General features: G+C 42.9%; 1 protein-coding gene across 1 annotated transcript in view; it reads right to left on the reverse strand.

Annotated features, from left to right (window-relative positions):
• The window catches only part of myo15ab (myosin XVAb), a 35,819-nt gene that overhangs the window by 9,978 nt on the left and 7,297 nt on the right, over nt 1-18,544 (reverse strand). The window contains exons 9-51 of the mRNA XM_076148053.1: nt 18,002-18,395; nt 17,748-17,830; nt 17,358-17,421; nt 16,970-17,079; nt 16,320-16,394; nt 16,049-16,139; nt 15,908-15,913; nt 15,713-15,816; nt 14,767-14,830; nt 14,257-14,370; nt 13,761-13,922; nt 13,532-13,645; nt 13,375-13,433; nt 12,943-13,066; nt 12,731-12,826; nt 12,185-12,316; nt 11,536-11,661; nt 11,326-11,403; nt 11,014-11,165; nt 10,723-10,768; nt 10,495-10,619; nt 9,638-9,755; nt 9,347-9,522; nt 7,711-7,795; nt 7,526-7,558; nt 7,311-7,392; nt 6,972-7,102; nt 6,637-6,732; nt 6,266-6,394; nt 6,008-6,114; nt 5,716-5,894; nt 4,886-4,958; nt 4,122-4,313; nt 3,897-3,979; nt 3,708-3,781; nt 2,877-2,991; nt 1,848-1,916; nt 1,690-1,751; nt 1,203-1,610; nt 916-997; nt 702-797; nt 512-572; nt 98-191 (exon numbers count right to left, since the gene is read on the reverse strand). Coding sequence (XP_076004168.1) covers nt 98-191; nt 512-572; nt 702-797; nt 916-997; nt 1,203-1,610; nt 1,690-1,751; nt 1,848-1,916; nt 2,877-2,991; nt 3,708-3,781; nt 3,897-3,979; nt 4,122-4,313; nt 4,886-4,958; nt 5,716-5,894; nt 6,008-6,114; nt 6,266-6,394; nt 6,637-6,732; nt 6,972-7,102; nt 7,311-7,392; nt 7,526-7,558; nt 7,711-7,795; nt 9,347-9,522; nt 9,638-9,755; nt 10,495-10,619; nt 10,723-10,768; nt 11,014-11,165; nt 11,326-11,403; nt 11,536-11,661; nt 12,185-12,316; nt 12,731-12,826; nt 12,943-13,066; nt 13,375-13,433; nt 13,532-13,645; nt 13,761-13,922; nt 14,257-14,370; nt 14,767-14,830; nt 15,713-15,816; nt 15,908-15,913; nt 16,049-16,139; nt 16,320-16,394; nt 16,970-17,079; nt 17,358-17,421; nt 17,748-17,830; nt 18,002-18,395 — 4,864 coding nt within the window. The remainder of the gene's footprint in view (nt 1-97; nt 192-511; nt 573-701; nt 798-915; nt 998-1,202; nt 1,611-1,689; nt 1,752-1,847; nt 1,917-2,876; nt 2,992-3,707; nt 3,782-3,896; nt 3,980-4,121; nt 4,314-4,885; nt 4,959-5,715; nt 5,895-6,007; nt 6,115-6,265; nt 6,395-6,636; nt 6,733-6,971; nt 7,103-7,310; nt 7,393-7,525; nt 7,559-7,710; nt 7,796-9,346; nt 9,523-9,637; nt 9,756-10,494; nt 10,620-10,722; nt 10,769-11,013; nt 11,166-11,325; nt 11,404-11,535; nt 11,662-12,184; nt 12,317-12,730; nt 12,827-12,942; nt 13,067-13,374; nt 13,434-13,531; nt 13,646-13,760; nt 13,923-14,256; nt 14,371-14,766; nt 14,831-15,712; nt 15,817-15,907; nt 15,914-16,048; nt 16,140-16,319; nt 16,395-16,969; nt 17,080-17,357; nt 17,422-17,747; nt 17,831-18,001; nt 18,396-18,544) is intronic.

The following is an 18,544-nucleotide window of genomic DNA, read 5'->3' on the forward strand; positions in this document are numbered from 1 at the left end:
TGACCGCAGCTGTTAGAGGCTATTTTTGCCAGCAAATGTGCATGTGTGTGAACGTTTTCCAGCATTTATTGGGGATAGATACTGTTTGTGTGTGTACCTGCGGAGTCGGAGGGTTGTCCATCTGTGGTTTGAGGATCTGTAAAGCTTCATCACGAGGGGTTTGCTTCTTTTTAAACTTCCCATCTGGTCTCCTGCAATGCAAACCAGCATGCATCAATACAGTGCAGCAGCACGTCGTAAAGTTTGCGAGATTTTTTAGTTACTAACTGCAATTCTGCTTGTGTTTTGTAGCTCTTTGGTGGGAGCATTAAATGTGTTTTGACTTCTGTGTGTGTAAGCAGTAAGCAGTGTGTAATGTGTATGCTTATTCCAGTTACTGCAAATATATGGAAGTTATTTAAAGAAATAGATGAGTAAGAGATTATATCATTTGCACTGTTTATCTTAAGGCTGTATTTTGTGTGTGTGTGTTTGTGTGTGTGTGTGTGTGTGTGTGTGATAGAGACCTCACCTCTTGCCAGGTGGCAGTGGATCAGGTGGTGGGGGAGGAGTGTTATACCGCCTAATGATCTCTGTGAAATTTTATCCATGTAAAGAAAGACAGAATTTGTTCAATATAGGACACACACACACACACACACACACACACACACACACACACGCACACACACTTTCATTGAGCATTTGCCATAAATCGCTACCTTTGATGTCCTGGCTGGCCTCCAGGTGTTCTAGAGCTCGAGCTGAAGACTTCACCACCTCTCCAGCAGGGGGCGGTGGACTCGTCACCACTGGGGCTACAACAAGGAGCAGAGGAACGTGTACACACGGAAAACACACACACAGCTCACCTCATTCTGTCATAACACACACACTCTCTCTCTCTCTCTCTCTCTCTCTCTCTCTCTCTCTTACCAAACTTCCTGGCTGGTTTGTCTTTGTTTATGGGAACACTTGGAGCTTTCCTCCGTGAGACGCTGTCTTTACCTGACTGACCCTGAGAGAGACACACACAGGGACGAGTGGATAAGTGGACTGCAGAGGATACATATCTGTTTGAAGGAGATATACACTGCAAATAGAACTTTTTTTCTTATTAAAACTTTCCCCAGTTAATAAGTTATTGGCAACATTACCGTCTCAGACAGGTGCTGCCCCCATGTTGTCTCACATACACACATGCATGCCACATGTTTACTGACCTGTGTGTGGGGGTAAGCTTTAGGCGGCGATGGCTCTGTTTTATTTGCTTTGTAGGAGCTGGGTTTACCCTGAGGTTTGGGGTTCGATGCCGAGGCTTGAGGCTGCGGCTGGGCAGGCTGAGTTTGACGCCCAGCCGCAGTCGGTTGTTCCCACTGGTTGGCGGAGGTATGAGAGCTGGTGGACATGCCTGCTGTGGCGTACGTAGTGGGAATAAAGTTTGCATAGGGGCTGGGTGGGATATTAGGGTACGGACTCGGGGGGATGACGGCATAAGGGCTTGCGAGAGCGTATGGACTGGGTGGGTGCTGGAGCAGAGGGCTCATTGGAGGGCTGGTGATTGGGGAAAGGGGGGGGCTGGACACGGGGCTGCTGACTATGGCCATGGCCTGCATCGTCATCTGCTGGGCCTGAGAACAAGATAGGAGTTCAGCCTCAGGGGTAAAAGACATGAACACACACACACACAGATCCAGATGGAGGGCTAACCATGATGATGGCCTGCTGGTTGACGATGGCCTGCTGCTGAGCCAGGACAACCTGCTGCGCATCTGGAGAGGGGAAGGACAAACACCATGAACCAGGCACAGTCTGGGAAAATGCTGGTGAATGTTTTCCTAATATTTCTCTTCACACATAATACAAACCAGGTGCTACAGGTGCCACAGCAACAAGAGGAGGTGACATCACACCGCCTACAGGAAGGACTCGCACAGCTGTGGGTACACACATACAAACACACACAAGCACCCATCAGATTTGATTATTTTCACACAGTGAATAACTCATTTTCCGTGCTCATGTTTAATGGAGATATTGAGTAGAATATGTGCTGTGGCTGTGTGTGCAATGGTATGGAAGCTCATTAAACACAAATCTACTGAGCCAGCAAAGAACATTTCTCAGCACTAATTAATCTGTTACTCACGATTGTGAGATTTGAGAGCGAGCCAGGACACAAATGCCAGATAAACTTGTGTCTCCCGTGTGTGAGCAGTGGGGCTTCCTTGGCTTGATATTTTCAAAGCCGTGTGCTGTCAGTTATGACAGTTTGGAGGCTCTGATCTGAAGGCTCACTCCTGACTGAAAATACATTTCTGTGCATTTCAAACCACTTGATAAAATACAACAATGAACATTTTAAGTGATCAGAATAAAACCTTATTGATCTAATCATGAATTGTTATATATTGTTATATGTTAACTCTAATTGTGACTGGTATTGGTTTGTTCCAGCTGGGTGCTGGGTGCCTTCTTTAACTTAAACAGAACTGATTCAGAAATATAATGGTAGGTTTGTCTCTCATTAAAGAAAATATATTCATTACATCAGAAGAAAATACCTTCAGTACCTGCATGTTCATATGAGTGACTGATAATCTGATAAGAGTTTATGTTTAGGATATTAATCTATAAAGATAAACTCATCATCTCCTTCCACATGTAATTTTTAGATAAAAACGAGGCTTTCAGTTGTGTTTCATCATTCATAGCTTTACATTGATTTACTTAAAGTATGAATGCATTCATAATGGCTTATCACATTACAATCAGTTATACAGGGGGCATTTCTGCTTGATTATGTGTTTTAGGAACAAAAAAGTAAAATATAGGGTGAGCTTTTCCCATTTCGCCTGGATATTTCCTACATTGGTGCACAAATATGAACTCCTGACCTCCAGGTGGGGGTGGGGGGCCAGCTGAGCGTCCTGACTGTTGGTCCTGCCACCCCCCACCAACACCGCCGGCTCCTCGCATACGACTGGACAGAGCTGCAGCAGACTCTCCTTCCTGGGGAGGAAGACAGGCAGGGTTTCATTTGCGGCACGACACATCCTGTCACAACATGAATGCATTAACAGACATGAGATTTGTGCTCTGTCCCCATGTGAGAGTGTGTGAGTGTCTGGGTGTCAGTGTGGATGAATCTGTTTGACTGCTACAAAGGAGAAAAGACAGATAATGTGAATAATTTATCTGTAATCAACACACTTTTTCACTGTCAGATCAGTGGACTCCCCCTCAAGTGTGCAGGCCATTCTATCAGAAATCAGCCACTGACTCACAAATCCTCCAGAGTGAGTGTGTGTAAGTAATGTGGGCCTTGTCTCATTAAATAGTGAGCCCTTCATTTGCCAGAGTGTCAGTTCCTCGTAAGCAGATCCTCGCGTTGCCTGGGTGGGAAATCATCGTGGTGATCTAGTGCCTGTCACAGTTACGGTAACTGGGTAACGTAATAGGTTGCCGGGATAGAGACGCCTGTAGAACACATCTGATACATGCTAATTCCTGTCACCCACATCCGATAGCATGGCTAACATTCACCACATCACCGTCCAAACTGAAGACTGATAGATCCACATGGGGAACATTCCCTGCACCATTGCCCACACCTGATGTATATAGTCAGGCATCATCAGACATCGCTGTAATGTGCATGGTGTATATATGAGCACATTTGCTGTGCACCTGTCGGTTTGGCTTTACATGCATGTTATATAACTTACTCCAGTGCCGTCAGAGAGAGCCGGCTCAAACAGGCTGTCAAGGTAGCGATCCATCCCTCTCTGAGGCTCCAGGTCTGCCAGAGGAGAGCAGAGGAGATTATCAAAAGCAGTGTACAGTTTGTGCGTGTGTGTGTGTGTGTGTGTGTGTGTGTGTTTGTGTGTGTGTGTGTGTGCATGTGTTATTCATACCTTGGTTTGGGAGTCCTTCAAAACCAGGTATGACTGAAGGTATGACATCATGATTCGTATCAAATCCAGCACCCAACAAGCTTCTATATAACAGCAAGACAAAGAGCCAGCAACATAACTCAACAGCTGCAGCCTCTTCACTAGCACCCAAATCTGCAGAATGGTTTAATTGAACCATTCATACATGTCAATGTGTGTGTGTGTGTGTGTGTGTTTGTGTCTCACATGCTTCCATTGCGCCGCACTCTGGCTGGGTCCTGTGCAGAGATGATGAAGTAGCTACTGTGTTTGGGAAAGTCACCAGGAAGTTCCAGGTCTGACATCAGGTCCAGAACGTAGTCTGAGCCCTCCAGCTCCACCCACTGTGCTGGTTCCTTCAGCAGCACCGACCAGCCTCGACGGCCCTCCACCACACCCCTGCACACACACACACACATACACACACACACACACACACAGACACACAGTGCTGCCTCCATTATGGTTGTTATAAGTACATATTTTCTGAAACTATGCTGAAACTACTCAAATCTATAACTAAAACTTCCAAATCCAGAGTCTAATCTGTGCCCAAAAATCTGAGCCTCTTCTAAATTGCATTTTGGGGCCAATGGAGCAATGCGCCCCCTGGTGGAAATTGTTCTTGCTAACGAAACTAGGAGATAAAACTTTGTGTATATTATTGTAATTCATCTATCCAATTAATTTTCCTCCAAATGGAACACCCTGGGAAATTAACTGTTCTGGAGTTCTGGAATGATCTCTTATTATTCTTCTTGCAGTCTCAGCAGGGATCTGGACGTACACACTCAGAGATACATGGAATCAGTGTACTGCTGGGAACCAAATCAGATGAAAACCTGGACGGCATTAATCGTTGTCATGACGATTGCAATACCTTCTGGCATTGCGATAGTCTTCCTGAACAGTCGCAAGCATGATACTCAAGACGTGTTTTGGGTGCACACGTTTCACAATGAAATTCATACCTGTGTTGTAAAATGTCTGTGGCCAAATCCTCTCCTGTTGTCCAGGAGTGCAGTGGACACAAGAAGGACACGCCTGAGGAAGACAAGACACATTGGACATATGCAAAACATAGATGACCTGTAACAGTTATTCAACAAAGGGTCTAGACTTTGTGTTTAGCCTCTCTCTCCCTCCGGCAGACATATAAGGACACAGCAGTGAAGCGATGTGTATCAAGTGTCGTCTGCTCCTCACCACACTTGCCAAAAGGCCAGAGAGGACAGGACAGATTAGTTGGATGAGAGGAGGAGGAGGAGGAGGAACGAGAGAGAGAGACAGAGAGAGAGGGAGAGAGAGAGAGATTAACTCTGCTGAGCTGAATGTTTGTCTGGGCCTCGGGTGAAGAAACATAAAGGTGAAATTGGGTGAGAGAAAGAGCCAAGCATCTGAACATAGATCCAGAAATTGCTTGTCTGTGTTTATAATACTGACTATGTACTACTGAGTTCTGCATATCCATGCTCCCACTGATTTATTAAAAAACAACAATTTCATTATGAATACACTATTATTATTCCTTTGCACATTAGTCAGTCTGTCACTAATTGAAGGAAAACGTGGCAGAAGTTTTTGCACAGGTGTTCAGCAACATTGTCAAGTACATTTGCAGCCTTACACTTCAGACTGCAGCTGCAGACACAGAAGGTAGTCCAGTCTCCCTTCCCTCCATCTGACATTTTACAAGTAATCCGGGATTTGAAGATCCTCTGGGATATCGCTCTGTGTGTGTGTGTGTGTGTGTGTGTGTGCGCGTGCGTGTGTGTGTATGTGTGTGTGCGCTTGTTCTCACCGTCGAAGCAGTGTATGTGCAGGACAGTGTGAGCTCTTTTGCGATTGGCAGTCCACTCCAGTAAACAGGGTGGGTAGGTCCGGACGTGCTCTAGTCCCACACTCATTCGCTGTAGCGCCTGCAGCAAACGGTGTTGACACACGCAGTCGTAACCCTCTGGCCCGTAGTCGGAAACAAACCTACAAGAACAAACAGGGAACATAGTAACCAGTTACTGGGAGCCAATCAAGTTAAGCATCTGTCCTTTCCGTCCAGTACAATGTAAACAGATTGGGCAGCGTGACTTTCTTACTTCAACAGGTACTTAGCCAGCCTGTGAGACGGCACAAAGGCAGAGAGACAAGAGGACAGGAGGAGCCAACCTCGCTCTGAATTCAAGATGTTAGGGTTCCTCCATACCTGAGAGGAGAGGAGAGGAGAGGAGAGGAGAGGAGAGGTGAGGAGAGGAGTAAAGTTAATACATAGTTAGATATAGTTAGATGTGGTTATTGAATGAAGTCATTTGTCTAGAATGGAAATGCAAAGAATTCTATTGGATATGAAAAATTACCTGATTGGCCACCTGAGCCAGGATCTCATCTCGTAGGCCTGGATTGTCCAAACCTCTCTGGATGATGTAGTTGCCAAACAGATTCTCCTGAGCCCCGTTCAGATTGGGATCCCCCATGAACCTAAGTATCTAACCAACACACAGTGTGCCAATTGACATTTGTTCTGTGTGTGCTTGTAATGTATACTGTATGTACTGCACATTATTGACATTATATATACTTCCAACAAGGGCATTTAGGAAATCTAACGTGTTTACTGTACATTAGGTTTAGATCCGTTTAATGTAAGTTAGCTTAAACTGGCTCATTGAAGGACCAGCAGACAATTTGAAGGCTCAGCATGGTGCCTGCATGTGGGTGTGTAATGTACCAGGATGAACAGGTTGACAGCTCCATGTTTAAACTCCTCATCCAGTCTGAGCAGAGAACTCTCCACTGGGGCTGTCACCATCCCAAACAATGGCTCCTGCAATACAAACACACACTGCTTACAAATGATCATTCTCAATATCCCTGTTAGTGTCTACTAAGGTGAAGAGACGGCAACAACACTGCTCAGGTATGGGACACATATTGTATTCAATCATGGAAAAAAAATGTAAATCTCTCTTTAAGTTATGTTTCTGGTTTCACAAGCTGTGTTTGTGCCGTCTCGCTCTCTGTGATTGTGTTTGTGTGTGAGTGTGTGTGTGTGTGTGTTCCTACCCTAAGTATGGCCCGAATGTAGTGTGTGATGAGGTAGTTATTGATGTCCAGGGGCAGGGTCAGCTGGGGTTCCACCTTAACCTTGGGAGCCTGGACCACTGCCAAACAGTCCGAGTGTAGCTCTGTACCACCTGGACACACGCACAGGCGCGCGCACACGCACACACGCACACACGCACACACACACACACAGGGGAAGTTAAAGCCACCTGCAGATATGTTCGAACACATCTGTTGATAGTTGTTTAACTATTTATAGCTGACTGATATGTGTGTGTGTGTAATCTTCTGGTTGCAGGTGTGTGTGTTTGTGTGTGTGCTTTGTGTGCATTTGTGCACCTGAAGCCGCTTGCAGCAGTGCTGCCAGCTCAGGAGTGATGGGCAGCGTTGTCACATTCACCACTTCTCTATTGATGCGATCCTACAGACATTTCAAATACACACACATAGAAAGAAACACACACAAATACCAACACACTCAAATTAAAAATGAATGCAACATGTTTATCTTTTACACAAAATGTCAACAGTTTCACCTCTCGTTGTTCACTCACCTCCTCCGCCTTCCTTGCAGGCTCCACCACTGTCTGACAGACAGACAACAGTATCACACTTCACTCATTTGTTCATTGTTTATTGATTTCTCTAACAGACACACAGACACATACACACATACACACATACACACATACACACGTACACACACACCTTCACACAGACACAAACATAGAGTGCATACCCTCATGTAACGCTGGCGGTTGACAATGAGCAGCACTGTGGAGCGGAACCTGATGAGGTACTTTCTCCTGAGAGCAAACTTTTTCCTGTTCAGAGGAAATCTCATGTTAACCACAGTAAAATGACGTTTTACAACGATGCAGGTAGACAGCAAAATAGAAAAAAATTGAAAATAGAATAAATATTTCAGAATATATCATCTTACACTTAATAGAGCTTTAAGTGGAAATATGAAATCATAAACATTTCATAATTCAATATTATTCATTTTTGCACCAGCCATTGCTTTTGCTTTGATATAATTCTAAACAATGATTCTTCACCTGGCCAATGGGAAACAGCTGGAATTTGTTAATCTAACACTAACAGGGATGATAATTAAAGTGCACTGTCCCTGTAAAAAATGTAATTAATAAGAATGATTGTATTGGTGTAGTGGGATTTGTGGTAATGACACTCACAGAATTCATTATTCCTTTCCATTGGGCTTTTTGGTGTAATATCTAAAGCGTAACACAGTGACCTGTCATTTAGGAAACCTCAGTGTGGTTGCTGCTTTAGTGTCCTAATTCAACCGGTGATTGTATTTTTATCTCTGCCAAAGAGGTTACGGTGTTCTGAACCAGTTCTGATGAAACTTGATCAAGAGGTGGAAAGATCCGTTAAACATTGGTGCCGATCCAGATCTAGTGGCCAATCCAAGTATTTGTTTATATAACTCGCTCACTAGCTGTATTTTTTGAGAACCATTTGAGTTTTTGTCGATAAAAAGCCCCCACCAATCTGAATAAAAACAAATCAGACATAATTATCCACTGATTGACTATTAATAGGTATGAATAAGTATAAAATGTCTTCTCAAAGAAAGCAGTTGAGCCCTGTAATTAGATCACATACAATTTGGAGGTATCACTTTTACTGGACAACCAGCACAAACCAATTGTCTTCATCTCATCACATGAAGGAGGACAAAAGAAGAATGTTATCTGTGATAAGCTGAGACCTGTTTGACTGTGTGAAACCAAATACCAAAGTCTACTTTACAACAACTACTACAACTGCCAAAGGGTGGAGTGAAACCTCAGAAGCTACACAAACACTTCAGAAAGGTATCATGCAACCCTGCCAGGCCTCACCTACATCTTATAGACTTATTAGGATTTTTAGGCCAGGACCTTTATTATTTCTGTTATTCCTATTTAATTATTTCACAGCAAATAACTCACATTAAATATAAATATAAAATATATTATATACATATAAAAAAAATATATAATTCAAAATGGCAGAAGACCCAAGGCATCCTGGGAAATTTAGATTCTATGACATGTGGTTCAAAAGCTGAAAGATGAAAAATTGGTAATTACATCACCATTCACCAAGTTTCATTGAAATCAGTCAATACCATTTTGAGATATGAGAGCTAACAGTCCAATTAAAAAACCAACAACAAGACAGACAGACGAAAACACAACTTCCTTGCTGGCTAATATCTTTTTCTTGATTCCTATTTAAAGATGTTCTTGTGAAAAACTACCTAACACTAAACAAGTCGAAAATAAATCAACAAGCCAAAACATTGAGAAGCATTATATCAGAAGAGTTGTGCGAGCAGCCGGCCTGGTCTGCACACTGACCTGGCCACGAAGCCTTTGCAGCGAGCTTCAAAGGTCACCACACGCTGTCTGAACTTGAGGAAGTTCTTACGGATGAAGCGCATGCGTGTGAATCTCTGCAGCACCTTGGCTGCGATGTTCAACAGACGGTCACGCTTAGCCTCCAAAAGCTGATACAGCTCCTCTTTCAGGAAGATCTAAGACACAAAGACACACACACCTTTCATTCCAAATGAACTGTTGCTTCTATGGTGATCTGTGTGACCTGGTGCGTGTGTGTACATGTGCGTTTGTGATATTGAGCAGACTCACCTTACTGACCCCCAGCTGATAGGAGCCTTTCTTGACTGGGCCGAGCTTGTGAAGCATGATGACACAGTTTTCACCGTCTGCTGGTGGAAGAGTCTTCATGCAGAGCAGAGCTTTATACCTACAAAGACACCAGCACACACCAATGTCAAATCAAAGTGAATTTGGATAAACGCCGCAGTATGTTTTAAAAACATCTTTTGTAGAATTTGTCAAACTCCTCAATATATCCAGATAGGAATCCATAAATTGAGGGCTTTGCAAAAACATTTCTGTAGATAGCAGATTAGTGTGTCAAACTGAATGTATCTGTGTGATAGACTTACTTACTCAACTCACACTTCTATATCAGCAAAACTGACTGGCCACTGAAATATCAGTGCTGATTAGCAGTAATGCAAGCACTTGTAAAACATGGCGGTAGATTTGTGGGATTGGTTCTTTATGGGGTGGAATGAATTGGTGTCTCGTCGAGCGGGTGAAAAGACTTTCGGTTTCAGCAAGATCCATTGATTTAGAATTACTTAAGTAAGCCCAGTGTTTCCACATCCTGGTCCCTGCGGCCCTCAGTACTGCATACTGCATACCCACACCTACTTAATGTAGGTAAACCAGTCTTTGAAAAAATGAGTTTAAAATGTGAAGTAGCCAGGGGAGCCATTCATTTCTGACAAGGTAAAAACAAATGTCATAGCAAAAAAATATTTCTATAGGGAAGAAAACTGATGAGGACCCTGAGCTAGTGTGTATACAGTGCACTTGAACTTACAGAATTCTCATATATCTTCACAAATACACAAATAGATTACACATAGAAATGAGTAATTCTGAACATATTCCTGTTGTTCCAAATAACCAACCTGGAGAGGAAGTCATAAAAGGGGAACCTGATTGGATAACCGTCCTTTCTGATTAGGATGGTCTCAAAAATACCACAATAACGCAGCTGAGTGTTGATCAGATCCATATCAAATACCCCGGGCTCCTACACACCAATACAACAAACACACAAATAGACACACGGTAGATACACATGACATCTGAAATGTACAGTGTGTAACTTAAAATGCAAATACATGCAAATGTACCTTATGATGGTTTGGCTTGATGCATCGGACAAAATAAGAGTTACACCTGTTACAGACAGACGAGGATGAAGGAATGAATGAAGGAATGCTTTGTGAAAGGGTTGGTACATTCATCTGCAAGATGAGCAGCTTTGTGAGTGAAAGCTTTGTGAGTCTTCCAAAGTTCTATAGAGACATCTGGACAGCACATCTGATCTTGAGTTTGATTTGATGCAATGATGGCAAAACTAAGCAAAACAATATTTTTGACAGTTTCCTGCTGATTTCTAAGTGAGTGGTGTAATACTAAACCTTTCCATCTTCTCCAGCAGCTCCTGCAGGCTGTTCTGGAACTTTGCACTGACTGTGTTGGCCTGATAACGACGAGCCGTGCTGCTGCGCCGCATGTTAGATCGTTGCTGAGATACAGTCTCAGAGTGCTTCAAGAACAGGCTGGATACCATCTGTATACACATGCATAAATACATATATATATAAATGCATTTTCTTTCTATTTCTTTTGTCATGAAATCAACAGTTGGTTGTAGGAGTGATATTTTCAAACTGCAGAATGAAAACCTTATACCATATATTAATAAGAAAGAGAATCATTGTACATCTCACTTTGTTCTTGCTCTGGACAAACAGGTCTACAACATCCTGGCGGACCATGTCGAAGTTCTTGTCCAAAAACTTGTGCACCTGTCCAGATCAATAAATAAGTTATTATCGGAATAAACAAAATACACATTTCTATGGAAAGAGAGAAACCCCTGTGCAGCCATGATCCAGGAGCAGATGTGTGCTGACAGAGAGAGAGAGAGAGGAGGTTACCTGGTAGGTGACCCTCCCAGCGTAGTGTTTAATGGTGAACTCTGGCAGTGGCATCTTTGGCCTGGCATAAAGTGGGTTGTTTCCATGGTGATAGTGGCACTTCTGAAGGAAGGTGTGGTCTGTTGCCTGGCAACAATTGGGATGATTAATGGTTCAAAAGTCTACTGTGGGGCATTTTATTAAACCCACTGCAAATTGCACAACGTTTGTATCTCCTCATTGCTTCCGTTTAGAGAGATTCCACTATCACTGCTGATGAGTTCAAGCTAATTAGTTAATGAACTGCTGGTAATGATACACGACTACGCATGCGTGGAAGGCAACGGAGCGCACAAGTGTCTCCTCACACTGCTGTCCCCTTTAGACTTAACTAAGACATCCTGGAATAACTAAAAATGTAAAAACTGAAGTGTATTTATGTTTGTGTGATAACAGAACAGAGCATACAAGAAAGATTGTTGCAACTACATGTTGTATGACACTAATTAATGTATCAGTAATGAATAATTAACAGCCCTGATGCTTCAGGGAGTGCTGTTTGCATTAATCACATTATTCTTTTTCAGCTCCCTGACACCTTTTTATGGTATCCGGTTTTGGTGATTGGGGACGGGGGGTGACGTGGTTAGTTCAGTAGGTGTAGTTATACCTGAGGGAAACCACACTGGTCGTCCAGTATGCGCAGTATCCCATGAGGCTTAGCAGCAATGAGGTCAAGACAGGCCTGGTTGTGGCTGAAAGGTTGCTGTTGCCACTCAATCTGCTCTCGCATGTACTCCTCCTACACAGCACCAAACAACAAGTGCATCTCATTCTTCAGATACAAGGGAAAAAATAGGACTAGAATGTGAAATTCATGGCTCCAAAATGCAAAACAATTTGTTGTTCCCCCCCAAGAGAAACAGCCACTGTTTAAATCGCTGGATGTCTGGAGAATATAAAAGCAAACTGACACAAGGATTAACTGATGATCGACAGTTGCTATGGGAAAATTAGAGGTATGTTCAACTTGATTTTACTATTTATTAAAATTTTGTAGTAGTGGTCATCTGGCTAAATGCTATCTGGCCCTGCCCAACCCTCAGCCTTAACAGGTTTTTTGACCATTTTCTTGAGTTGTTAATTTAGCCTGATACTAAATGTTTCAGCACCACATGTTTCATACATGAACTTATTAACATGCAGTTTTGCTGACCTGCTCCTCCTGGAAGATGACCCTGATAAAGAAGAACTGCAAGGTTTCATTGGCGTAGTTGATGCACAGCTGCTCAAAACTGTTCACCTGTAGCTCCTTGAGAGTGATGGGGTTTGGAGGGTAAATATGGGGGTGGATAAGGTTAATTAACAAGTCAACTCAGATGGATCAATATGGTGAAAATATTGATTGTGATCTTTCTTCAGCCTGACCTCAAATCCATAGATGTCCAGCACGGAGATGGAGAGGGCTTCGTTGCGAGGGTAGACCCGTCTATTGATGCGCTCTGTGAGCCAACTAAACAGCAGCGAATACAGGATCTTGGCAATAGCATCTCTATGAAGAACACACAGACAACGTTTCTATGGAAACAGAAAACCTTGGTTCCTATGGAAACAGAGGACATCAGAAAAATGTCTCCCCCGGCCCTCACTTCCTCTGTCCTCACATGCCTCTGCCAGTGATTATAAGAGTCTATCAAACTCTCCTCCTCATTCCCTCTCTGTCAGTTTCTGGTATCATTTAAGATACAAGATTACAACAGACACAAGTCCCTGAGACGTTCATGTGAGGACACTGAAAGCAGCATTGGGTGCATACTTTTTAATTGAACAGATGTTACACTGAAACTTTACTGCACTCACCTGGCATCCACCGCACTCTCCACTGTCAGTGGAGTGTAGATCTTGTCCATCACTGCGTCCTGCCGGTGAAAAACAACTCTGTCTTACATCTACCTAATTGTTTACATGCATGGTCTGTGTGCGTGTGTGTGTGTGTGTGTGTTTATATTGTACTTACAGTTAGTTTGAAGGTGACAGACTTCTGAAGGCCCTCAGGTGAGACCTGCAGCAGTTCTGCCACCACCCTGATCTCCTGTGCGCTCACAACCGACGCTACCTCCTGACCTTCACTCTGCAGGGACAAACACACACATATGGAGGTGCACCCATTCATTATTACCATCATCCATCAACATCATTATCGTTTGTACCATGAAATTACTTAAAAAAGGAGGAGACGGTGGGACCTGGTGTGGCTGGAAGAAGACGTTCCCCAGATGAAGGACAGAGGAGAGAAGTCTATAGATGCCATTTTGCTCCTCTGGTGTGAAACACAGGATCTCCATGGCACTCAGCAGACGCCCGAAGTCCTCGGCGTCGTCCTTCCCACGAATCGTACAATCCCCTCCCTGCACTCATGTGAAGAACCACAAACACAAGCACTCACACTTACTAATTACAGCCTGATCAACACTGAATTTCTGGATTTAGTGTTTTTATTTAGTTTTATGTACGTTTTTAACTGTAGACCTCACCTGAAGTTACATATTCTAAATCATAATGACAACAATGACAACATCAATCTACATGTAGAAGTCAGTGTCACACAAACACACACACAAACCTGGACTTCTCATTTTTAATATGGCAATGAAATGGATTACTATGACCACACCTCAAATGGACTGTATACTTATATCTGTGTGTGTGTGTGTGTGTTTTTTAGGTATTTCTTTTGCGCACCTGATTCAGATAGAAGTAGGTCTCAGCTTCTTGAAGATACAGTGAGCGTTTATCATGAGGAGGAAGACCTGCCAACATCTCATAGAAGATGTGATAGTTCCTCTCTGATTTGGCCTGGGTATGAGGACACACATATGCACACACAAACACACACATAAATCAACTACCACATGCACAGCGAGTGACATACACAATGACAACACTATACAATTATGTTTTCATGGATGAGGTGCAAACAGTCCAGTATAAAGATTGAGAAATGTATAAAAAGCAGGAGGAAGGACAGTGGGATGACAGATGAGCAAATGGAAACATGTATGATGGAGTGATGGAATGGAGAGATAAAACAGGAAATGCTGAGTTCTATTAACAGCAACGCTTGACACCTGGTGTGGTCTTCTTTCTAGAATCTCCTTTCTCAGTGTGACTCACTTGTAAGAAGACTCCATGAACTGCTATGTGTGTGTGTGTGTGCGCGCGTGTCTGTGTGCACATGTGTGTGTGTTTCACCTGAAAAACAATGCGGGACTTCTCCAGCAGGTACTGAGACGTTATGGCACCGCTAATCACACCCCTAAATATGTTGGAGATAAATAGTTGTGTTCAGTGTCAAAGTAAAGCTACACCCCTACCCCTAAATATGTGAACACATGCAAGTACACACACACGCACGCACGCACGCACGCACGCACGCACGCACGCACGCACGCACGCGCACACACACACATGCATTGAGTCAGAGTTAAGTAGCAGGTCATGCATATACAATGTGCTAAGATCTTCTCTGTCACTGCGGTATCAGAAGCTCATCTGTGTTACTGGAGCACGTTAGCATATTGAGCGCTAAGCCCACCGTTTTTCAGTCTGACCACATGCACATACTGGCCTGGAGGCAGGGTTACCAAGTCTTACAGAAAGCAACTTTGGCCTTGTTTTTTAATTAAGTCTCTTAAAAGTAGTTCAAGGTTACAGGTTTTAAGGCTTTAAGTTTTGAGGCCAGTTGGTTATGTGCAACCTCGTTACTTTGAACAATTTCCCAGTTTGGGATCAATAAAGTATATCTGTCTATCTATCTTACTTCCAGTATGTACTAAACTAGTAACATGAAATTAGAACGTTGCAATGTTGGTGCAATGTTGGTGAAATGCTTGTCTTTATGATATCCAAAATGAATGAATTACAATGAGCACTTGGCCTCTTACCCCCCACCGCAAAAAAATATTATTGTTTTTATTTTGGGTTGCTCGTTGTTCTCCCAAGATCTGGCAGCACTGACTGTAGGTCAACAGATGCCAGAGGCTTTATTGTGAGCTGTTTGAACACTCTAAAATGAATACAAACCGCATCGAAACATTGGTTGATTGTAAGGTTTTAGTTGATAACATTTTGAGGAGTGAAAGTTTAGATTAGTTATGACCCCTGTGTGTGCCTGCTAGAAGAAGTGTTCATTACTTACTCCTCCATGTAGATCTGGGTGAACTTGCCAAAGCGTGAAGAGTTGTCATTACGCACGGTTTTGGCATTCCCAAATGACTCCAACAAGGGCGCAGCCTCTAGGATCTGGTCAATCACAAAAGACAAATATGTTGCCATGGCTACTTTCAACAGGTAAAGGGGTTGTCATGAACAATACAGGGTGAGAACACCTTACCGCTATCTGATGGGACACCATGGAGAGACAGCATGAGATGTGAAAACACAACAATAGTGTTAGTGTGTTAGTGCATGTACTGTATATACGTATATTTATTCTATATACAGTGTAGTCTGAGATACTGCACATACAAGGTACCTGTTGTGTGACATTGCGTTTGTGATGTATGGCTGTCAGGTAACGCAAGATGAGTTTTGTAGCTTCAGTCTTTCCTGACCCACTTTCTCCACTGTAGACAGCAACAACAACAATGTCTCTTTACAGCATTTCCTCCCCTTTGACAATGAGGATGACTTAACAGTCATAGAGCAGCCTTATGTGCACATATACAGATATATTGAATGTGGATTATCATCTATCTGTGTATGTCTATGTAGTAGTAGTATTAACTACTCACAGCATGTCTTACCTGATAACAATACACTGGTCCTTTTTGGCATCCATCATGGTGTTATAGGAGAGATTTGCAATAGCAAAAAGATGACTGAAACACAACAAAAAACAACAACAAACACGTTAGTGTGCATCTGCATGTGTGTGTGATGTAATGTGAAATCTGCTGCATAATCAAACTCTCCCTTGGCAACCGACCAACAACAGTGTAATAGGACCTTCATTGTAACACCTGAGAGTGCTGGCGTTAACATCTCTATTTACATTCACAACACATGTTGACAGATGTAGGAGGCAAAGGTAAGTTTTCTTCCGTATTATTACAAACACAAGCGCACAGTCTGTACATTTATATCCATGTTAAATCTTTGATTGTAATCCGATTAAGGCAGTTCCAGAACAAAATCTACATAAGTTGACAGGCTGTCACTCGACCATCTTACAATCAAAGTCGGAAATTTGTGCATCTCTTCACCGATGAAGCAACCAGTTGTTTATATTCAGTGAACGAATGAATCGTATTAATTCCATGCATGTATAAGGCTTCACATTTTAATCTGTCCATGGAGTTAGTCTATTATTGCATTCACAGTGGGTGAGGGGCTACTTGCTCGGTCTAATACACACAAACACACATGCACAAGCACACACACTGCCAGGTCTTACGGAGGATTATCACTCAGTCCGTGACCCTCATACTGAAGCACCATGTCTGTGCCATAAATGTTCAGCAGCTTGTAGGGGTTCACAGACATGAGGATGCTGCCGATGTATGTCTGTGCAGAGAAATGAGAAAGACAGCACAAGGGAAAGGAGGTTGAATGAATGCAGCTATCAAATCCATTTTATGTAAATATAAGACATATTTAAAAAAAAACAATGCAACAATAAATTACAGCTTCTAAAATGACCAATCAACACAGTTTCTGACACTGTGTAACAATTTTATCCATTGACTATTTTAAGGAGAAATTGCACGAGGGATTGCAATGGACTGGCATGCATTATTATTAATCCTCTGTATACACATGAAGCAAGAACAAATGAAGCATACATATATGAGCTCTTGGTCATAACGCTTCTTCAAGTTCATCAGAACTGTCGTCTCATTCAGTTCTCTGAAAGTAAACAGACATCGTAAATACGCAAATGTAAAGACAAACACTTGCAGCATATGCAGAGCACATTTCATTGATTGTCGATGTCTTCCTAGGAGAAAGGTCTGTACATCGTCATCAGATTTTCATTGCTTTCTAGATTTTACTGGTTTATATTGAAGAGTCAATTTACATAGATAAATCACAGGTTTCCTTAAGAGTTGATGCTCTGATAGACATTTACGTTAGTATGGTATTTTAATAAAGTACTAAAGGTCTTATTAATGTTTTTCTCAAATCCCCCCTGCAAGAAAACTGAGAGGCTGTTTTCACTGGATTACGCTTACGGCAGCTGTGTCAAGTCCTCCATTCCTTCTGCCCACCGTTTCACACGGGGGCCTGGTGTGGACATGCTTAGGATAGAGTAGATCTGGATGTGCACAAATATAATAGCAATTAGAAATAGCAACAGCATTAGTCAATGTCAAATACTGAGATGCATATTATGTGTGTCGTTTGTTATTTTTTAAATTCTTTGCTTTCTTAAAATAAAAAACACAGACAATTACCCAGATTCTAAGAAATCACAAGCTTCCTCTACCTTGTCATACCAACTCTGTCCAGGTACCCTCTGTTTGTCTGGTGCCCAGTCAGGATCCTGAGGCTGCCCTTCCACAATTCGAGGTGTGGGTGAGTAGCCCTCCATTACCCCATCTTCTTTGTACATGGACCACTTTGACAAGTTCTGGACCGTTCCATGTGGCAAAACCCTCTCAGCAGCCCAAACATCTTCCCCTCCATCCCCTCCTCCCCGGGCATCCCTGGCCCAGTGGCCTGTGCGTGGCCCATAGGGAGGTACCACAGCATAGCGCCCATCCTCGCCATACAGTGCTGGTGGCACCCTGTACGAGGCATAGCGAAGGTGCTGGTTTTGGATGGCATCGCCTAGCCTCGGGTTGCGGAACCGTCGTGTGAGAAGAGAATTATCTGGCAGCCTGTGTACCAAGGAATGGATCTTCTCAATAAAGAACAACTAACAGATTAAATATCATATTACATTTGTTTGTGTTTTAATTTCGATCATCTTTGAGATTGACGGTCATAAGAAGGTAATTTAAAATGCAGTTCTTCACTTGTTACCATA

This window comes from Genypterus blacodes, unplaced genomic scaffold (assembly GCF_046128005.1).
Source record: "Genypterus blacodes isolate CSIRO-AG114 ecotype Tasmania unplaced genomic scaffold, CSIRO-AGI_Gbla_v1 ptg000039l_1, whole genome shotgun sequence".
NCBI lineage: Eukaryota > Metazoa > Chordata > Actinopteri > Ophidiiformes > Ophidiidae > Genypterus > Genypterus blacodes.